Here is a 16,997-nt window from a genome sequence, read left to right on the forward strand (position 1 = left end):
ACGCACTTAGGATGCACTTTTAGCACATTTTAAATTTACACTGCTATATTTATCATTAGTTAACACCACAGCAAATTAAATCTGAGACACAAGTAATTGTTTAACATGCACTCTTATGTCATGAGACACATTTTAGGCTTCAGAAGAAAGCTCAGTCATGACAGAATAAACGTTTAGCATGGTAATGGTCATGATAAGTTAATTTATCTGTATGAAAAAATAATATGGTCCTACTCATGCATTAATTTTACTGAAAAAATCCTGTTAAATTTACAGAGCAAAAACGTCAGCTGTTGTTGACAGAAAATGACCAATTTTGGCAATTGGTAAACCATTACCCAAACAGTGCACAGTGTCATATACACAATGACAAACACCACCAGAACACACTACACCAGAATAATGCAATAAACGACATAAAATGTAACATAAACCCTCCTATTTTGAAAAGATATGAGCAAAAATAACAGATGGCAAAAGACGCATAGCTGTTAAAAAGTTCAAATTCATTAGAGAGCACAGATATTTGTCTTTATTTAAAAGGTCAGAAATGTCAGATTCATTTAAATTCTGGAACTGAAACATGATAGACTACTTAAAAAGGAACACACCCACATGTTCTTGCTCAAAAACGTTTTAGGTCACTAAACAGGTTCATTTTATGCAAGAAAAGTGAATCAAACATAGCGTAAACATTTTATAATGCGTGCAATAGAGGGTTAAGTCAGACCGTGTGCATGTGTATACATACCCAGGAGGAGGGGTTTTGCGCATGCGCACTGGAGCCACTAACCACACGCGGCTCAATCACGACATTTATTCGGCGTTCACTATGCATCACCTCAACACTCTCGGTGTAAGGACGCCCAAACACAGTAGACCGTACTGTAAATACTACACGTGCCCCATCCACTCTACCTTACAGGATTCTCTCCGCAAATAACATGGGTTAAGAGGAGGATGTGTGGATAATTCATTTCAACTCTTTGCAAGGATGGGGACTCGGATATTGTTTTCTGGCAGAGGCATTTTGACAAAGACGAAGAGAGAAATCAAAGAAGGGCTTTAATATCATCCTTCAACTCTTTCATTTCCTTTCCTCCTTTTCTTTTTTTGAGAGATGATCGCAGAGTTGGTGTGCAGCGCCGTGGCACTGCTCCTGTATGTCAACACACTGGACGCCGATTTCTGCTACGATGACAGGTATGCCAGTGAATGACTCTGATACATCATCAGCACGTTCTTCCTCATCTCAGTGAGTTCAGCGGTTTCGTAGCAACCGGAGAACGTTGAGCCGAATGTAGTAGCGGCGGCTTTTGTTCTTTTGATTCTGTTATACATGTTGCGACAGCGCAGGGAATGGCGGCGCGAGCATGACAACTGTCAGTAGATAAACAGAGCCAGCCGTGCAAGTTTCAAACCTCGAGTGTTGCGCGTGTTTTGCTGGTTTTGTTTTGCAATGCGCTCAAGGACGCGAATCACGTGCTATATCTGTTTGTGATTGAATGTAAAGTAAGTGAGGATGCCTAAGAATATCACAATCTGTCCGTTTATTTATTACAGGGGAATTGTGTCAGCCCGGGGGAACTGGCCGTGTTTGAGCTTGGTAATTTAGGATTAGTGTCAGATGGTGATATTTAGGAATGGGAATTAGGCTATGTTCCGATTGCATTATGATCATTTTAGTACTTTTGAGGAAGAAATACATTTGAATTAGTATTGCCCCCAGCAGTCTTCTGCCACAAATGAATAATAATAATAAAAAAAGAGAAATAAAAAGTGTTAACACAGATTTTTGGTGACTTTTAAATTACAAAAAAAAGAAAAAAAGAAAAGCGGGACAAGCGCGATCAAATTAGAACTGTAGCCTATAGCCTACATTAAATAATCTTACTAAAATATGTGGCAACATTTCGTTCATTCATAAAATATTATTGATTACACATTGTCATATCAAAAACCAATGATTGAAGTCTCACAAGCCATAAGTACAGATTTTGGTTCATTTTGCATCAGACATTACGAACGTAATTTGCGGTTCAGTGAGTGAGTCAGATTAATTCAGGAACCACAACAACTGATTAATACGTGTTTTTAAAAGGATAGTTCACTCAAAAATGAACATTTTGTCATTACTTACTCACCCTCAAGTTGTTCCAAACCTGTATGGGTTTCTTTCTCTCTGTGTTCTGTTGAACACACAAAAAAAAGATATTTTGCAGAATGTTGGTAACCAGACCTTTGACGACACCCATTGCTTTCCATAGAAGGGGGAAAAAATCCTATTGAAGTCAATAGATGCCGTCAACTGTCTGGTTACCAATATTCTTTAATATATATTTTGTGTTCAAAGTAAGAAACTCATACAGGTTTGGAACATCATGAGGATGAGTAAATTAAGAAAATTTTAAATTTTTGTGTGAACTATCACTTTAATTCCCTAAAAAGAGCCAACTTGTCATCTGTTGGGGAATCGGACTGCTCTGGTTGCTCTGTACGGTTTTGATTCAACCAAAGATAACCAGTTAATAGGACTAATTTGTTTGGGATTCGGACCGTACCGGTGTTGTGTCGAAGTCTGCTCCCCTTTGTTTCCTGTGGACTCTAAACCTAATCCTATTCCTAACCCTACCAGTAACCTATGGGGAATAGACTTAGAAGTAAAACCAGTCGCAATTCATATTTTTAATTCAATAAGAAGAACCCAGTTATTAACCAGAAAATATTTTAAATCTCTGACCCTAATCCCAAACCCTAGTAATATTAAATACTTAAAAAAAATAAAAATATCTCAACACTTGCTCCGGCCACTTGTTTTTAATGGATGGCAAAGCCAAATATCCATCAACTCTAACAGGGAGAACGGTAGCTCTTCATAAGCTATTCACCCTGCCACCCCATGGGGATGACAAATTTATTTTCCTAAGTAGCGTTAGGGCACTTTATAATAACATTAAAGAAACCTAGAGCTGCATGACAGTTCCGCACAGTTGAGAAGCAATAATCCAGAGAGCAATCAAGCGATGAACGCGTCAACTGTCGCCGATTGTGAAATGAATGTGTCTCCAGGGTTAGATTCCTAAATTTACTGTGACTAATTTATTTAATTAGACGCCTAACAACTTTCTTATGCTATAAGAAAGGCTAAACATGTTTTTCTTTCTTGGTGCACTTGACTATCTAAAAAATGTATGGAATCTTAAAAAAAATGGGCTCAGGGCGTCCTGACACGTGTTTCTCTTTCATTTTCCTCAGCTATTAGAGCAAGTACAGTCCTCTGGGCAATAATACCAAAGTACCCGTTACTACTCGTACATACAAATTGTGCACTGTATATTGGTATTTTTGTGTAAGTTGCAGTCTGAGTAGGCTTTTCAAGCAGTACCTTCTGTTTTTATGCCTCATTTTTGTAATTAGTAGCAGGCGTCATTTAAAAACTGAAATGACATTTTGTCTCACAGCGTTCCTTGAGGTGGAAAGAGCACAGAAACGAGTTTCAGGCCGGTCCTGGGCAGTGTTACACACCCTGTGCTAGTTATCGTTTAATTTGCGCTGAGAAAGAGCAGATGTGACGTGGTGAGGGACGAGAAGCCTTTTTTGAATCCTGATATCACATGTGTAAGCGAGAACCGTCTCCTAAATCACTGCACTGACCTCTGTTATTGAACCACAGGCTTGTGAGGACCAATGTTGGTAACATTTAAGAGAGCACTATCAGATATCCCTAGTCGTATAAGGGCTTTATTAAAAACGGGAGGTTGGCGTTTGATTTTTGGAGCATAATAAAAGCGTTGAGGAATGGGGGTTATGATTTTTAATGTGGGGACAGGAAACGGAGCACTTAGCAAAGTGGTTCTGCACATATATATTGCAACCAGCTTAATGCACAAAACATTCGCTTCAAAATGCTGGCTAAAAAGCTGAAAAATGTGAAATTTTGATGGCAAAGGCAGCATGAGTTATACGTCTAGTCACTTTTAAAGCATGACATGTAGTTTCATTTTCAGGCAACTCATGGCTGTTTCATGTTGGAAGAAGTTTATAACAGGAATTATTGTCTTAAGGATTATAACAGAATTCTAAGTGAAAAAACATTTCATTCCTGATTTAAATAAGTTGCCTTTTAAAAATGCATCTGCATCTCTTTGTCTTGTGGTTTTATGTATGATGCACTGTTAAATCCATTTATGAAGACAGTTGCTGTAAATCTAAAAGGAAATTGTCCATCTAATAGTATGAGAAATAACTATTACCGGTACTACATTTTCTATTGCTTCCTCATTAAAAACTTGAGCTGCTTTCTCTGCTGGTATCCGTGAACTGTTTACTCTGTTGTGACATACCATCACTCAGGTCTATTAGACGTTCAGTAAGCTTGACTTTAGTGCTGTGTGTCCCAGCGTTCCCCAGGGAGCTCTCCGTATCTGCTCTCTGTCTCCAAATCACACCCGACCCTGACACCTGCTCCGCTGAGTGGAGGCCATAACTCGTGGAGCTCATATCTGTGATGCCATAATCCTCACACCCAAAGCAGAGATGGAGAAAAGAGTGGAGAGATGCCAGGGCTGAGTTATGGCCTCATCTCCGTGGCCTGCTGTGAACCTGTCCAGAAGCCTGATAGATGAAGTCGCATGAGGAATCGCCGTCATTCACCTGAAATTGAGGGCAAACCCATTGCCGTTTCAAGTTCTTGCAGGCTGTATTTATTTAGGGTTTGTGGTTTTGGAAAGAAGGCAGCTTTGGATGAATTGGAGTTCCTTAAATGGCAAATTTTTCTTTTTTCCTTTCTCATGTCAAATAGCATCAGATAAGTTTTGACTACTTCCTCCACAAGTACTTATGAAGACAGCACGAAATGGCATTTGCAATGTATTTATCTTCCATAATGTGACCTTTTTCCGAATGTAAAAGAATTTGGAGCTGAAAATAATGTAGAATGGGATTTGTGTGTACAGTGAAGTGAACCATTGTAGACTATAATATTAGTTGTAAATAAAAAACAAAATTCTCTTTCTGTGCAACCTTGGCTGTGTAAGCAGAAATAATTATTAAAATTTTGTAGAAATGGAAACAAAGAGAGAGAGTGTGTGTGTGTGTGTGTGTGTGTTTTTATGTGTGTATAAATACTTGCGATTCTGACCTTGTATCGAGAGGTTCTAAAATATTGATAGCAAATGTTTAAACTTGTAATTTACTTTGCGAAAAATTAAATGGCAGGTTTCGTTCAGACCGAGATTTAATATTGACAGAAACAGCATCATATTACTACAATATTTTCAACGCTATAAAGGCATAGCTATGTGACATTTATTATAATAGGTTTATGTAAATATTGTTTCAAGTTCACTTAAATTCAATGTTGTTCCTTGTAAAAGCCCAATAAATGTTAAAAACGATGGCTTGTAATTATACTGTATTGTTAAATGATTAATTTCATCCCCAGAATTTGAGAAAAGATCCATTAAATAGAGACATCAGTAGCTATTGGTATCAGTGATACTTGCCTTCATTCATAGTACTTAGATGAAGTAAATAAACAAATACGCAAAACATACTGTCTTTGTTTTGTTTTTTTCTACGTTATTTAGGATATTCAATGTGAAAATATGTATTATAGTAGAAAAATATATTACAAATTGTATTGTTAGGTGGGATTAATTCCAGAAAAATGTTAGTGCGATGAATTAAATGTTTTTTTTTTAATTAACAATCCAAAGTTTGTTATTAAATGTGTGCTTCAAAAAAAGCACTTATTAAGAACTGAATGTCATATTAAACCTTTCCACTGACTCCTCTCCATTAAGCAATTTTCCGAGTGCTTCTATTGGTAGTTTAGTTACCAAGCCTGTTTAGCTGAGGCTGCAGGGATGAGCTGGTGTGCGCTTTAAATAGTCTGTGCTGTTGGTTTGGGTTTTGTGGTGCTGTCTGGCTCTGTTATCCTCATGCACTGCTGGAGTGTCCACCCTGTGGATCCGACCGCACACTTTGGCTCTGTGGTGATGTCGAGATCCAAGGGCGGCAACCCAGACTCGGAGCATCTCTCTCCTCAATCCGTCCATCCCAGTGGTACCCTGTAATTATATCTGAGAGAGAAAAATTAGAGCGGGAGAGCTCACAGCACCCTTACATGGCCCCCTTTTAATCCTCCAACAGCTCAGTCCAGATGGTCATGTTTGCAAAGCATTGTGGGTGTTTCTCTTTTTTTAATATTTTTGTTACTCCTCTTCTGTACTTTTGTTTGAGGATTCATGGGGAGTTTGATGTAGACATCAGCATTCCAGATGACTACGATTATGCCATTGACTCAAAGAGTCCCTTGCGAGAAGGCGCCCGGATCATTGGCACATTGTGGTCAAGTGCAATGTGTCTGTTCGTACTTCAGTCAGACACTGTAGAGACTCTTTGTTTGTTAGTCTGTTGTGTTTTCTGCATTGCTCTTTATTAATTAGTGCAATGTGTTTCCTTGTGAGACTTGTAAATGGTTGACTTATATGATTAGATCTTTTGGGATAAGATTAAAACCGAGGCTCATCAATTTTTATGCACAGACAGTGCAAAACTACACCAAGTGCGTGCCAGTGACTTGCAGGTTTAAGAGACTTCAAACTGTGGGTTAAGTCATATAACTTCAGGGAGTATTTTGGCACATCCAGAATGAGGGAAACGTATTGCCTCATCTTTTGGTTTGAGTAGAGATGTCATAAAATAAAACACCAGATTGAACAGCCACCTGTGCCATTTCACTGTGAAACAGCTGCATTCGCTTTCACGGCATTATAAATATTTTTGCTTTAAGTTCATTATGGCGTGACTGTAGTCTGCCATTGCATGAGTGTATAGATGGAATCAGAGCCCAAAGTTAACACTGTCATAGTGACAAATGCTGGTTAAATTGGCTTTGGTCAGCAACCTGTAACCAGTTGGCTTGTAACTTTATTAGGAACCGCAACATAAGTGGTGTAAGTCTTGACATGCGTGAATCGACTCTGGCATACAAACTGTCTACTAAAGAAAAGATCTGTGACGTGTGTGTTTTATGACAATCTCAGGGGAATTAATTTAGCATGTTTTTATATGGATTTAAAAAAAGTTGTATAGTATTAGCGTTTTTTCTCTGTAACATATATTTCGACTGTCGCAAATATGTTAAGGAAAAAAACTGTAATATTGTATTATATTTCACTCCTCTTTATTGGTATTGATGGTTCCATGAAGAACCTTTAACATTCATAACTTTCCATTGCACAAAAGGTTTCCAAAGCATTGACGGTACGCATTTTATTAGTATATTGATAGTGTTAATTAGTGTATTGCTAGACTGGAAAACATTGTTGTCTTTGCCCTCTGAAACGCCAGGATTGTGGACCGTTAACAGTTGTGGATTGTAGACATTTTTGTTCTCTGAGGATCCTCTTGGACCATTCTCTCTGTGACGTATTCTAACCTCTGAGTTTTGGGTCAGCGGGCCTTCTGACAAACCACAAACACTATTAAACACAACCCGCCCTACTGTAGTTGGTGTTTGTGTGGGGTTTTGGTGTCTCCCACTGAGTAATCTGACTAACAATTACTATGGCCATGACCTCGTAAGGTCAACTTTCAGGGCTGGAAACTCGGACCAGCTATTTCTCCAATTTACTGCGGTTCTTCTGTGTCTGGGGTTTAAACTGACTGAAAAACACCATTCTCTATGTCTCGGGTAGAAATACCAGTGCAGAGGTGTATTCTAAAATGTTCTGTAAAGGTATGTAGCCTAAAAATTACAATTGTTATATCCAGCTGCCTCACACTATCATAATCAGAGTGAATTTGAGGAATATCTTTCAATCTCTCAAGCTTTTGTGCATAGAAACAACTTTGAAAAACCTTTTTAAAGAGTCTACACTTGTGTAGATGACCTGCCACTTGATCATTATATTTAACAAAATATAAAAAACAGGGATCCAAAGTATCCAAAGTTTTGTGATGCATTGATATATTCACTCTTTGTAAAAAAATATATTAAATTAAATTGGGATTATAGGGATTGGAACAAAAGAAGTTTCCAGCATTTTTACACACTGGGAAAAAAATGGTGTACTAGAATTTGAATACCACAGAAACTGCTTGTAAATTTCACAAATAATTACAAAGAAACGACATTAATGAATTAAACATGAACTGTACAAATGCCTGTTATACAAAAATTCCTCTGATCATCACCATCAAGTTGTTCCAAACCTGTATGAATTTTTTTCTTCTGCTGAACACAAAGGAATATATTTTAAGAATATAACCAAACAGTGGATTCACCCCATTGACTTCTATAATATGGAAAAAATACTATATAAGTCATTGGGGTCCATCAACTGTTTGGTTACTGACATTCTTCAAAATATCTTCTTTGTGTTTAGAAGAAAGAAATTCATACAGGTTTGGAACAACTTGAGTGAGTAAATGATGACAGAATTTTAATTTTTGGGTGAACTCTCCCTTCAAGTTTTACAGTGCATCGCTATTAAGCATCAGATCAAAGCTCTGTATTCCTTTTTGAACTCAAAATTATGCTTTACTATGATTAATCATTTCCAAATTACTTCTTTATAGACATCAAACATTGGAACAAACTATTATCTTGTGCTTTTATTTAAAAAAGCAACAGCTAAAATACTTAAATCATGCAGGTGCCTCTTGATAACCATGTCCATTGTCCAGATGGCGTCTAGACTGAAATGTCGGGATTGGGAGCGAGCCGAGGTTTTTCCCCTCTCTCCTCAATCGTCTTGGTAAGCAGCAGAGGGGGGCTCTCCCTCCAGCTTGATTACTGAAGTGAAGCTTTGTCAGAACAGACTGAGATTGGATGGCCGTCATCCCACTCCATTGGCCCTCTGAGGGAGCAGCTTCTCTCTGTGATTGCCAGGGCAGATGATTGTCATTTGTGATGTGTGAGCCGAAATAAACTGCAGGCCAGTGCGGCCTGACCCATCGCTGCCCATAGGGGCTCTAAAATGGGCTGTTGGTCACAGCTGATGGCCTTTCAGGCCTTCTAAATCAGACAGGCCGTAATCAGGGCTGGAAGAGGAAGGCCATATGTACGGCAGGTTTACTGCACAGTAGAAGACAGCAGTGCAGATTAACTTTATTGGACATGCTGTAGGATCGCATGGCTACCTCCGCAATCGTGCTGCGTCTTTGCGGCTGTCATTTTAATTTAAACCTAACAGATTATCTGTCTAGATTCATTAGTTTGGCCGCCTTCTTTCTGCCCCCTTCAATTGTTGAACTAATCACATTAGCCACTAATTAAGGTAGAATTAAGCCTATGCTTAAACTGTAAACTGTATACAAATTAAGGTAAATCATGTTTTTCCCTTTGTCCTATAAACTAGGGTTACACAAATCAAATGAAAAAAAGTTAAATGCATAATGAATAATATTCAAATAATAACAAAGAATACTAAGAATACATTATTATTATTTTGAATGGTAGAATTGTATTCTAATATTGTAATAAGTTGTGGTCAATTTCTTCACCTTCACTTAGCTTTGCTAGAGTTTTATTAAAGCAAAGTTGACAGCTAAATAATATAAATGAATTCAATTCAACAAAACTTCACTTTCAACAAAGTTCATATACAATGTAAATCCAAAGACACTCGAGTTCTGTTTCACTCTTGCATAGTTTTTGTGCATCAAGCTGCTGTTTCAGTGGGATTTTTTTTTTTTTTTTTTTTTTTTTTTTTGGCTGTATCTGAGCAGCAGAAATATTACACTTACGTTTCATATCACAGTTAAAGTCGAAGTCACAATATTTGTCAAAATAACATAACCACTACAACCACTCTCAGAAATTACATTATAGACAAGAATGAACTTGCAAAAGAATAAACAACAAAACTTGGCTGTACTGACAGAAAGATGGATTTTATCTGTCAATTAGTGTGCTGATGCTTCAGGGGATATTTAGATGGAAGCCATTTCACAAAATGTTGATGTGATGTCACGGCCTGGTCATTACACACGGGTCTCAAATCATTTTCATTCATTTCACTAGTTGGGTAAAGGCCAGAGACAAGAGCTTTGATTTCCATCTAATATTCTTGATGGATCTATTGCCATGTTCCGGTCCTGTGCCGGCCTGCCTTCATTTTAATAGGATTAGCAGTGCCCTGTGGATTGTGGGGGGTGCTGTGTCAGGAAAGCGTCTGATCCATTTGAAGCACAAAACCCCCCTGTTGCTAGCGTCTGAGGAGGATGCTATAGTGCACTTAAAAAAAATAAAGCAAGCCTCTCTTTTCTTTGGTCTACCTTCTAGTGTCTCCTATGCAGCTTCTATGCCTGCAGAGGAAGCTGCGACATGACCTGGCCAAGAAACTTTTGTGCTTTGTGGAGAGCTGTGTGGTCTCTATTCACCCTTCCGCCTGTGCACACCATTAGCGTCGCCGCTCACTGATGAGAAATAAGCCTCAGTTGTGTTGCCTGTTGGCTCAAATGAACAATGAAGTGCTTTTTTTTCTTCTTCCTTGGAGCAGGGAATAGATGCATTGCCTTTGTGTATCTATCAACCTGTCAGAAACTATCTGATCAGCCCTGCAAACATGTTCGTGCCAGGACAGACATCTTCCGCTGAAGACCAGAGCATTATTTAGGTGTTTTTAGGTGCGTTGTTTTTACCTTAATAGGGTATAGTCAGTTTTTTGTACTGGTTGCTTATTGGATTCATTAGAATTAGAAATAAATATATGAAATCTGAATATAAGTTATAAGCCTGAAAGTATAGTTATAAATCCAAATTATATATATATATATATATAGAGAGAGAGAGAGAGAGAGAGAGAGAGACAACATAAACATCTATTTATTTAAAATGCATTGATTTGTTTAAGATCATATCAGTATTAGATCTTAACACCAGATTTTTTTTTAACTGTTGCATTTACTTCTTTCTCTAAGTATCAGTAAAAATGGAAATCATTTTACTGAGACTTTCAGTAATCCAAAAAGTATTCCCTCTTTCTTTCTTTTTAAAGATCTTTAAATATTTGCACAAATCTTTTAATGCATTTATGCAAAGTCAACAAATGATGTTGTTTTTGGCTCAGGCTCGGTAAAGCTTTCATTTCTCTAAAGGTTTTTTTTCCACAGTCCTTTTTCTACACTGATCTTATCATTGAGATTACCTTTGATTCAGCAATCCTGTGGCCGGATTTGCAAGCCAGAGATGACTTTGCCAACCTCATGTAAGCAAACTAGGGCATGTGAGCCGGCGTCTGCTTTCCATATCTGACATCATGCCAGATGGGCAGTGCCCGTTTGGTTTCTTACAGAGATCAGGGGGATAGGAGGATTAGATTCTGGTATTTTATTAATAAAGGCTTTAGAATATGATGTAAAGGCCAAATGGTATGATTAGCACAGGGCGTCCTTGTTTACCGGCAGTCTGGTTTCCTGTATCTCTAGTAGACCGGTGTTTTATTTAAAAATAACATCTTAAGTTATTTGACTGCTTTAAAGGGACAGTTTACTTAATTAAGGGTCCGTTTACGCGAGAGTTTTCAATTAAAAACTTTTTGGCCGTTCATTTACACAACAACAGCGTTTTGGGGGCCTGAAAAGAAACGGAAAACGATACCGTCAACATCTCCATGTAAACTACAAAAACGAAAATTTTAAATTTGTGAAATCGGTAATAAAGAAAGAAAAAAATTGTCACAAATGTGTAGCTGCTCTTTTGAAAGCCAGTGGTTACTGATGGACAATAAAAGCATGATGAAAGTGTCATAAAATAAGTGCACTTGTCCTTGATTTCATATGATAGCTCTGCATGAAGAGAAGACCAAAATGTTAGTTATTTTTCCATTTGCCGCAGTTGTCAGCTTGCATTTTATTCATATTTGTCAAATTTCAAAAGTGGAAAAATTTGACGGTCATGAAACATGCAAGAACCTGTGAAATTTGACTCGTCACTGAATTGGATTTGAGAACTTATGGTAGAGGGAAAGATTTGGTGAGTGAATGATGATAAATTTGACATTTTATTGGTGAATAATTCATTTAAATAAATTTGCGTTTGTATTTCGAATTGAAACCTAATTTTAAAATGTACCATGTCTGTAATATTTTCTTTATAAAGTCAATATATATATATATATATATATATAATATATATTATTAATATAGAAACCGATTTAGAGCTTGTTATATAGAAATGATTTTGTGGGCCTTCACATTGCTTTTGTTAATTGGCCCCATGGAGGACACTTCTGAATGTCTAAAACAACACTTGCTGTTTGTCACCAGTTTTCAGTCTTTCAACATTCAACAGACATCAAACTTCTTTTTTTCAGTCTGTGATCTGTGATACCAATGTCAGTCTCTGAGGAGACCAAGACAGCCTGCACTGAGATGTCTGTTCTTTTTTAATTTTGATACATTTTCAGTGGAAATGAGCGAAGGAGGGAGCAAATCAAACCCAGCAGCAGTCACCGAGGCTTCCTCTGGCTGTGAGTGATCGCATAGAACATCTTGGAGGTTGAGTCATTGCTTTTGGAACAGCGTTCATGTTGTCCTACTTCCAAGTTATCTCTTCTGTCATCACTGTAATGCATACAAACATCTCTAGCTCTGACATCAGCAGCAATATGTAGAGTAGTTTATGGGACAGACTAGATTAGGGTTGTCAGAACACTGTAATTTTTGTAGTCGACAGCAATACAAGTAGCCTGGGAAAACCCAGACTACTTCCGGCGAATTTTAATTCTCTCTCCAGGATAGTCTGGAGAAGATCCCATTCAAACTCATTTCTGTGCCGCCGAAATCGCGGCACCAATCAGAAACGTTTGGGGAGGGATTTACATGATGACGACAGCGCAGCGACGCTGAAGGAGATTTCATTACAAAGATGGATGCCGCCGTGGAACATCACTCGTTCGAATCATAGACAGTATATAAACGAATCAGTTATCGCGTCTGTTTTGAGCGATTTAAACTTACCGTTTTCGTTAAAACCGGAGCAAAGAACAACACTCGAAGCATACGTCATCTCCTTCATCGATCTGATTGGTTTTTTGACTATCCAATTCGGCACAGAGGAATTTGAGCTACGTCGGTTGGTGACGCCCCTTTGGAAATGATTTGTCTACATAGCTTCGCCAGACCCTACACTCAGTTTCAACTGAGAAGGGTCTGGTTTTAACCAGGCTACAATACAAGTGAAATTGCACAAATCTCAACACCAATTTAGAAAAAAAACTAATGCTAAATTAATAAATAATAAAACCCTCTCCTGTATGTAAGAAGAGTTCAGTAGGATTTTCACATTCTTTTGCTCACCAATGCTGCATTTATTTAATTAAAATTACAGTAAAACAGTCAAATTAAACAGTAAAATCTTAAAATGCATTTTGTTTTTTGTGAATCTGAATTTTCGGCAACCATTACTCCAGTCTTCGTTGTCAAGCGATCCTTTAGAAATCATTCTAATTTTCCAAATTGGTGCCCAAGAAATATTTATATTCTCAGTGTTGAAAACAATTGTGCTGCCAGTAATACAATAAAGATCAGAGAAACAAATTTCAATCAATATAACAATGTAAAACAATGGAACATATATTTAAAATGAAGTAAACCGTGATTGAAGTGATTTTTCAGGAAGTGGTGTCTTTGTGCTCTTTCTGGAGATTATTGTAGTAAAATATTGTGCAATATTTTTGCAATATAATAGACACACTATTATTTGCATTGCGCTTAGCTTGACCTTGCTTATTCAATCCATTCAGACTTGCGTTTTTATTATTAACCAACTTTTGACATTCCTACACCGGATACTATTCCAACATCCACTGTTTACTCTAAAAGGTCTATATCAAGTTTAGGCTGCAAATTTTTACACTTCTCACACTGAAAATAATAGTATTATTAATAGTAATACCAGTCATAAAAGCAAATGGAAAGTTTTCATCCTATGCTTTACTGTGAAAAGATGTCCAGTCAGGCATTCCTCCAGATAAAGAAATGCTTTTGTGTATTGTGTGTGTTGCAGAGCATTGATCTTGAGAAAGCGGAACTACAGGAAGTTTTCCCTTGCTCTTGAACTCACGCACTGTTTAGTTTGCCCAGTGGGACATCAGGCAGAGTGGGGTCTTCCTTTCCTTGATGGGGGAGTTAGTGGAGGTTTATTTTTGGGTCTCAAAGGAAATTTAGCTTTTGAGAGAGTACATGTGTCTTTTTGACAGGTTGGCCACTGAATAAAATTAAGTGTAACGTTCTTGCTTCTTCTGAATATCCCAGATTGAAGAAAAAAAAAAGCCTTTTTTATTCTGCAGAAAAGACTCTAAGCATGATTAGCGAAAGACTCTAGCTCAGTCTAAAAGTATGATTAGGTTTAAGTGTTCAAAGAACAACAAACTAAGAACTGAAGAAACGCCCTTGATGACTTGGTGGGGATCTTTAAATAATCAATAAGTAGATGTAGTCCACCAGATGTAGCCCACCAGCTTCACTGCCAACATGTTGAAAATGTCAACATGTCTCATTAAAACCATTTTAAATGATGTGGACCCTCTTCAGCTTATCGAAGATGTTTGCTTTTGCGTGATTGACTGCTATAAAAGTTTGAGGCCCATGTCAATGGTTCTCATCAGAGAGACAAACACAATATCTTCAAAGTTTCCATCTTCTCATCAAGGACTTAAATAAAGGAACTGTTTGGGAACTCTCAATTGTGCTGCCCTGTCACTGTCTGTGATTGATTTTTGTTGAACCTTGTGGTAAGGTTATTTTTTATGAATGAATGAATGAACGTCTGCACACCACTAGGCTGCGGCTCTGGCTCTTTCAAAGGTCAGAAATCCAAACATCTAATGCAGTAATGGAAGTCACTCTGTCAAGATGAGATGTTGCTTCCTGGTAATGCAGTTTGTCTATGATGGACAGAAGTGGATTTATTGTCTCACATCTTAAAGCGTTTTGTGTCATATTACAGCATTACCAGTTCATAGCAAACCCATGCATGGACTTCAAAAGCACTTTTCACATTTATTACAAGAAACATTGATGAAAAGCTCAGCAGATGTATGCATTGTTTGCAGATTGCCATAAAATGACATCATCTGTTGGTTGTAGCATCTACTTTCCAGCCCTAAATGACACATAAACGTAATGTGTCTGGGAAAGGCATCTTTCCTGCACACTGTGTCTGGGGACTGGTTTGTGTTTGTCTATGCATGTGGGTGTGTTAATTGTTTCTGTGATTAATAATGGTTGTCTGTAGTAAGATGAATTGGCAGACTCCTGTCTTCAAATGTTTGTTGGCAAAATCTAGCTTTAATTGCACAGTAATGGCCTGACATGAAAAAAAAAAAAAAAGAGAGAGAGAGCGAGAGACAGCGATCTCTGGTAATCATGAACTTAGATTGAAATGTAATCACATCTTGCTCCTAGCTTTAGAAGGCAATTAGCCAAAAAACAGGTTTTGTTAAGAAACAAAAGACCAATTTCGTCTCGCAAGCCTAAGGCCCCGTCCACACTACTGCGTTTTCGTTTAAAAACGGAGACCTTTTGCTACGTTTGCACCTCCCGTCCACACTAAAACGGCAAAAACGGAGACCCAAAACGGAGAAGTTTAGAAACGCTGCAGACCCGTTTTTCGTTTTGAATCTCCGGAGGGCGTTTTAGTGTGGACGGGTCAAAACGGAGGACTTTAGAAACGATGACGTAGTAGAGGCTCACGCTCGGCTCTATGATTGGGTGTCATCAGTCATGGCGTATATCTTTGCTAGCCGCTGTTGTGCAAGTAAATTCTGCATTTTACAATGCTATAACTGCCTACATGCGCCGGAGGCAAGCTATTATTCGAGCGATCCGTGACAATTCCCGTGTGCAGCGGCGGTACCGACCGTACATGGAGCGTCGGGGTCTCAACCAGCGCATGGTGGGATAATTTTTATCAATGAAGTTGTGTTTACACCGGCACGCGCATGCCCAGTGTTGGTGAATGGTCACGTGATCCGCGTTTTCAGTCGTTTTAATGTGGACGGAGATCAGTTCTAATACGCAGCTAAAACGCTGGTGTGGACGGAGATCGTATTCGTTTTAATTATCCGTTTCTAAACTAAAACGCAGTAGTGTGGACGGGGCCTAAGAGGACAATGTTTCCATTGGGCATTGCTTAGTGATGCCCATGCTCAAATGGAGCTTAAGAACTGGGAGGTTTCTTTCCAACCACATTTTACACTGACCTTGAATTCATCGGTTTATCCAAGTTGCATCCTCTGTATCTTCTGCTAATGTTATCAAGAGGCAATAAAGTGGTGTTTGCAGAGTGTTTTGGGAGGACTCGAAGTCGATCCCCCCCAATAAATGTATTTCATTCTGAAGTGTTGTTGACTCCAATGAAGGGCCTAGAGTCTATTACTTTTTTTGTTTTACTATTTAATTTTTTCAACCTACTATGAGTTCTAAAAGAGCAATACATACTTGATTTTTAATCATTGCATTGATTTATTGATTTTTTTTTGTGGTCAATTCACCAAAAAGAATTGTTCACTTTGTTTGCTAATTAATTCTGTGAATCTTTCTGTAGGTCACATTATTACATTAGTAGGTGATGATGAGTTTAGTATCTTTTTGAGTATTATGAGTGAGTGATTGATTCACTCACTCACTCAACCACTCACCCCGATTCATTCAAAAACAACGGTTTAAACCCTAAATGTATTCAGCTAGAAAAGGTGTTGATTTTATACATTTAAAATTGATTGGATTGTGAAAGCTAGTGGTCCAGTAACAGAATGGTGCCATATGGTTTGTGACGTCGACAAAATAGAAAATGGTTTTATTTTTTGTTAGAATAACATGGCCTGTTAAATCAAATGTATTAAGACCAGAATCATTTATAAAGAAAGTAAATGGGGTCGATTGACTTGAGCTTTGAGCACTGAATATGGATTTAGGATGTGGTCAGAGTTTAAAAAAGCTAATATGTTGTCTTAATCCTAAAATTATATTACACTACACAT

At 37.9% G+C, this 16,997-nt stretch overlaps 1 protein-coding gene across 1 annotated transcript in view; it reads left to right on the forward strand.

The window, feature by feature from the left end:
* The first annotated feature begins 722 nt into the window (after positions 1-722).
* tmtc2b (transmembrane O-mannosyltransferase targeting cadherins 2b) overlaps positions 723-16,997 on the forward strand; it is a 110,059-nt gene continuing 93,784 nt past the window's right edge. The window contains exon 1 of the mRNA XM_082182073.1: positions 723-1,203. Within this exon, the coding sequence (XP_082038199.1) occupies positions 1,121-1,203 (83 nt within the window). The 5' untranslated portion in view covers positions 723-1,120. The remainder of the gene's footprint in view (positions 1,204-16,997) is intronic.

This window comes from Leuciscus leuciscus, assembly GCF_965113295.1.
Source record: "Leuciscus leuciscus genome assembly, chromosome: 10".
NCBI classification, from domain to species: domain Eukaryota; kingdom Metazoa; phylum Chordata; class Actinopteri; order Cypriniformes; family Leuciscidae; genus Leuciscus; species Leuciscus leuciscus.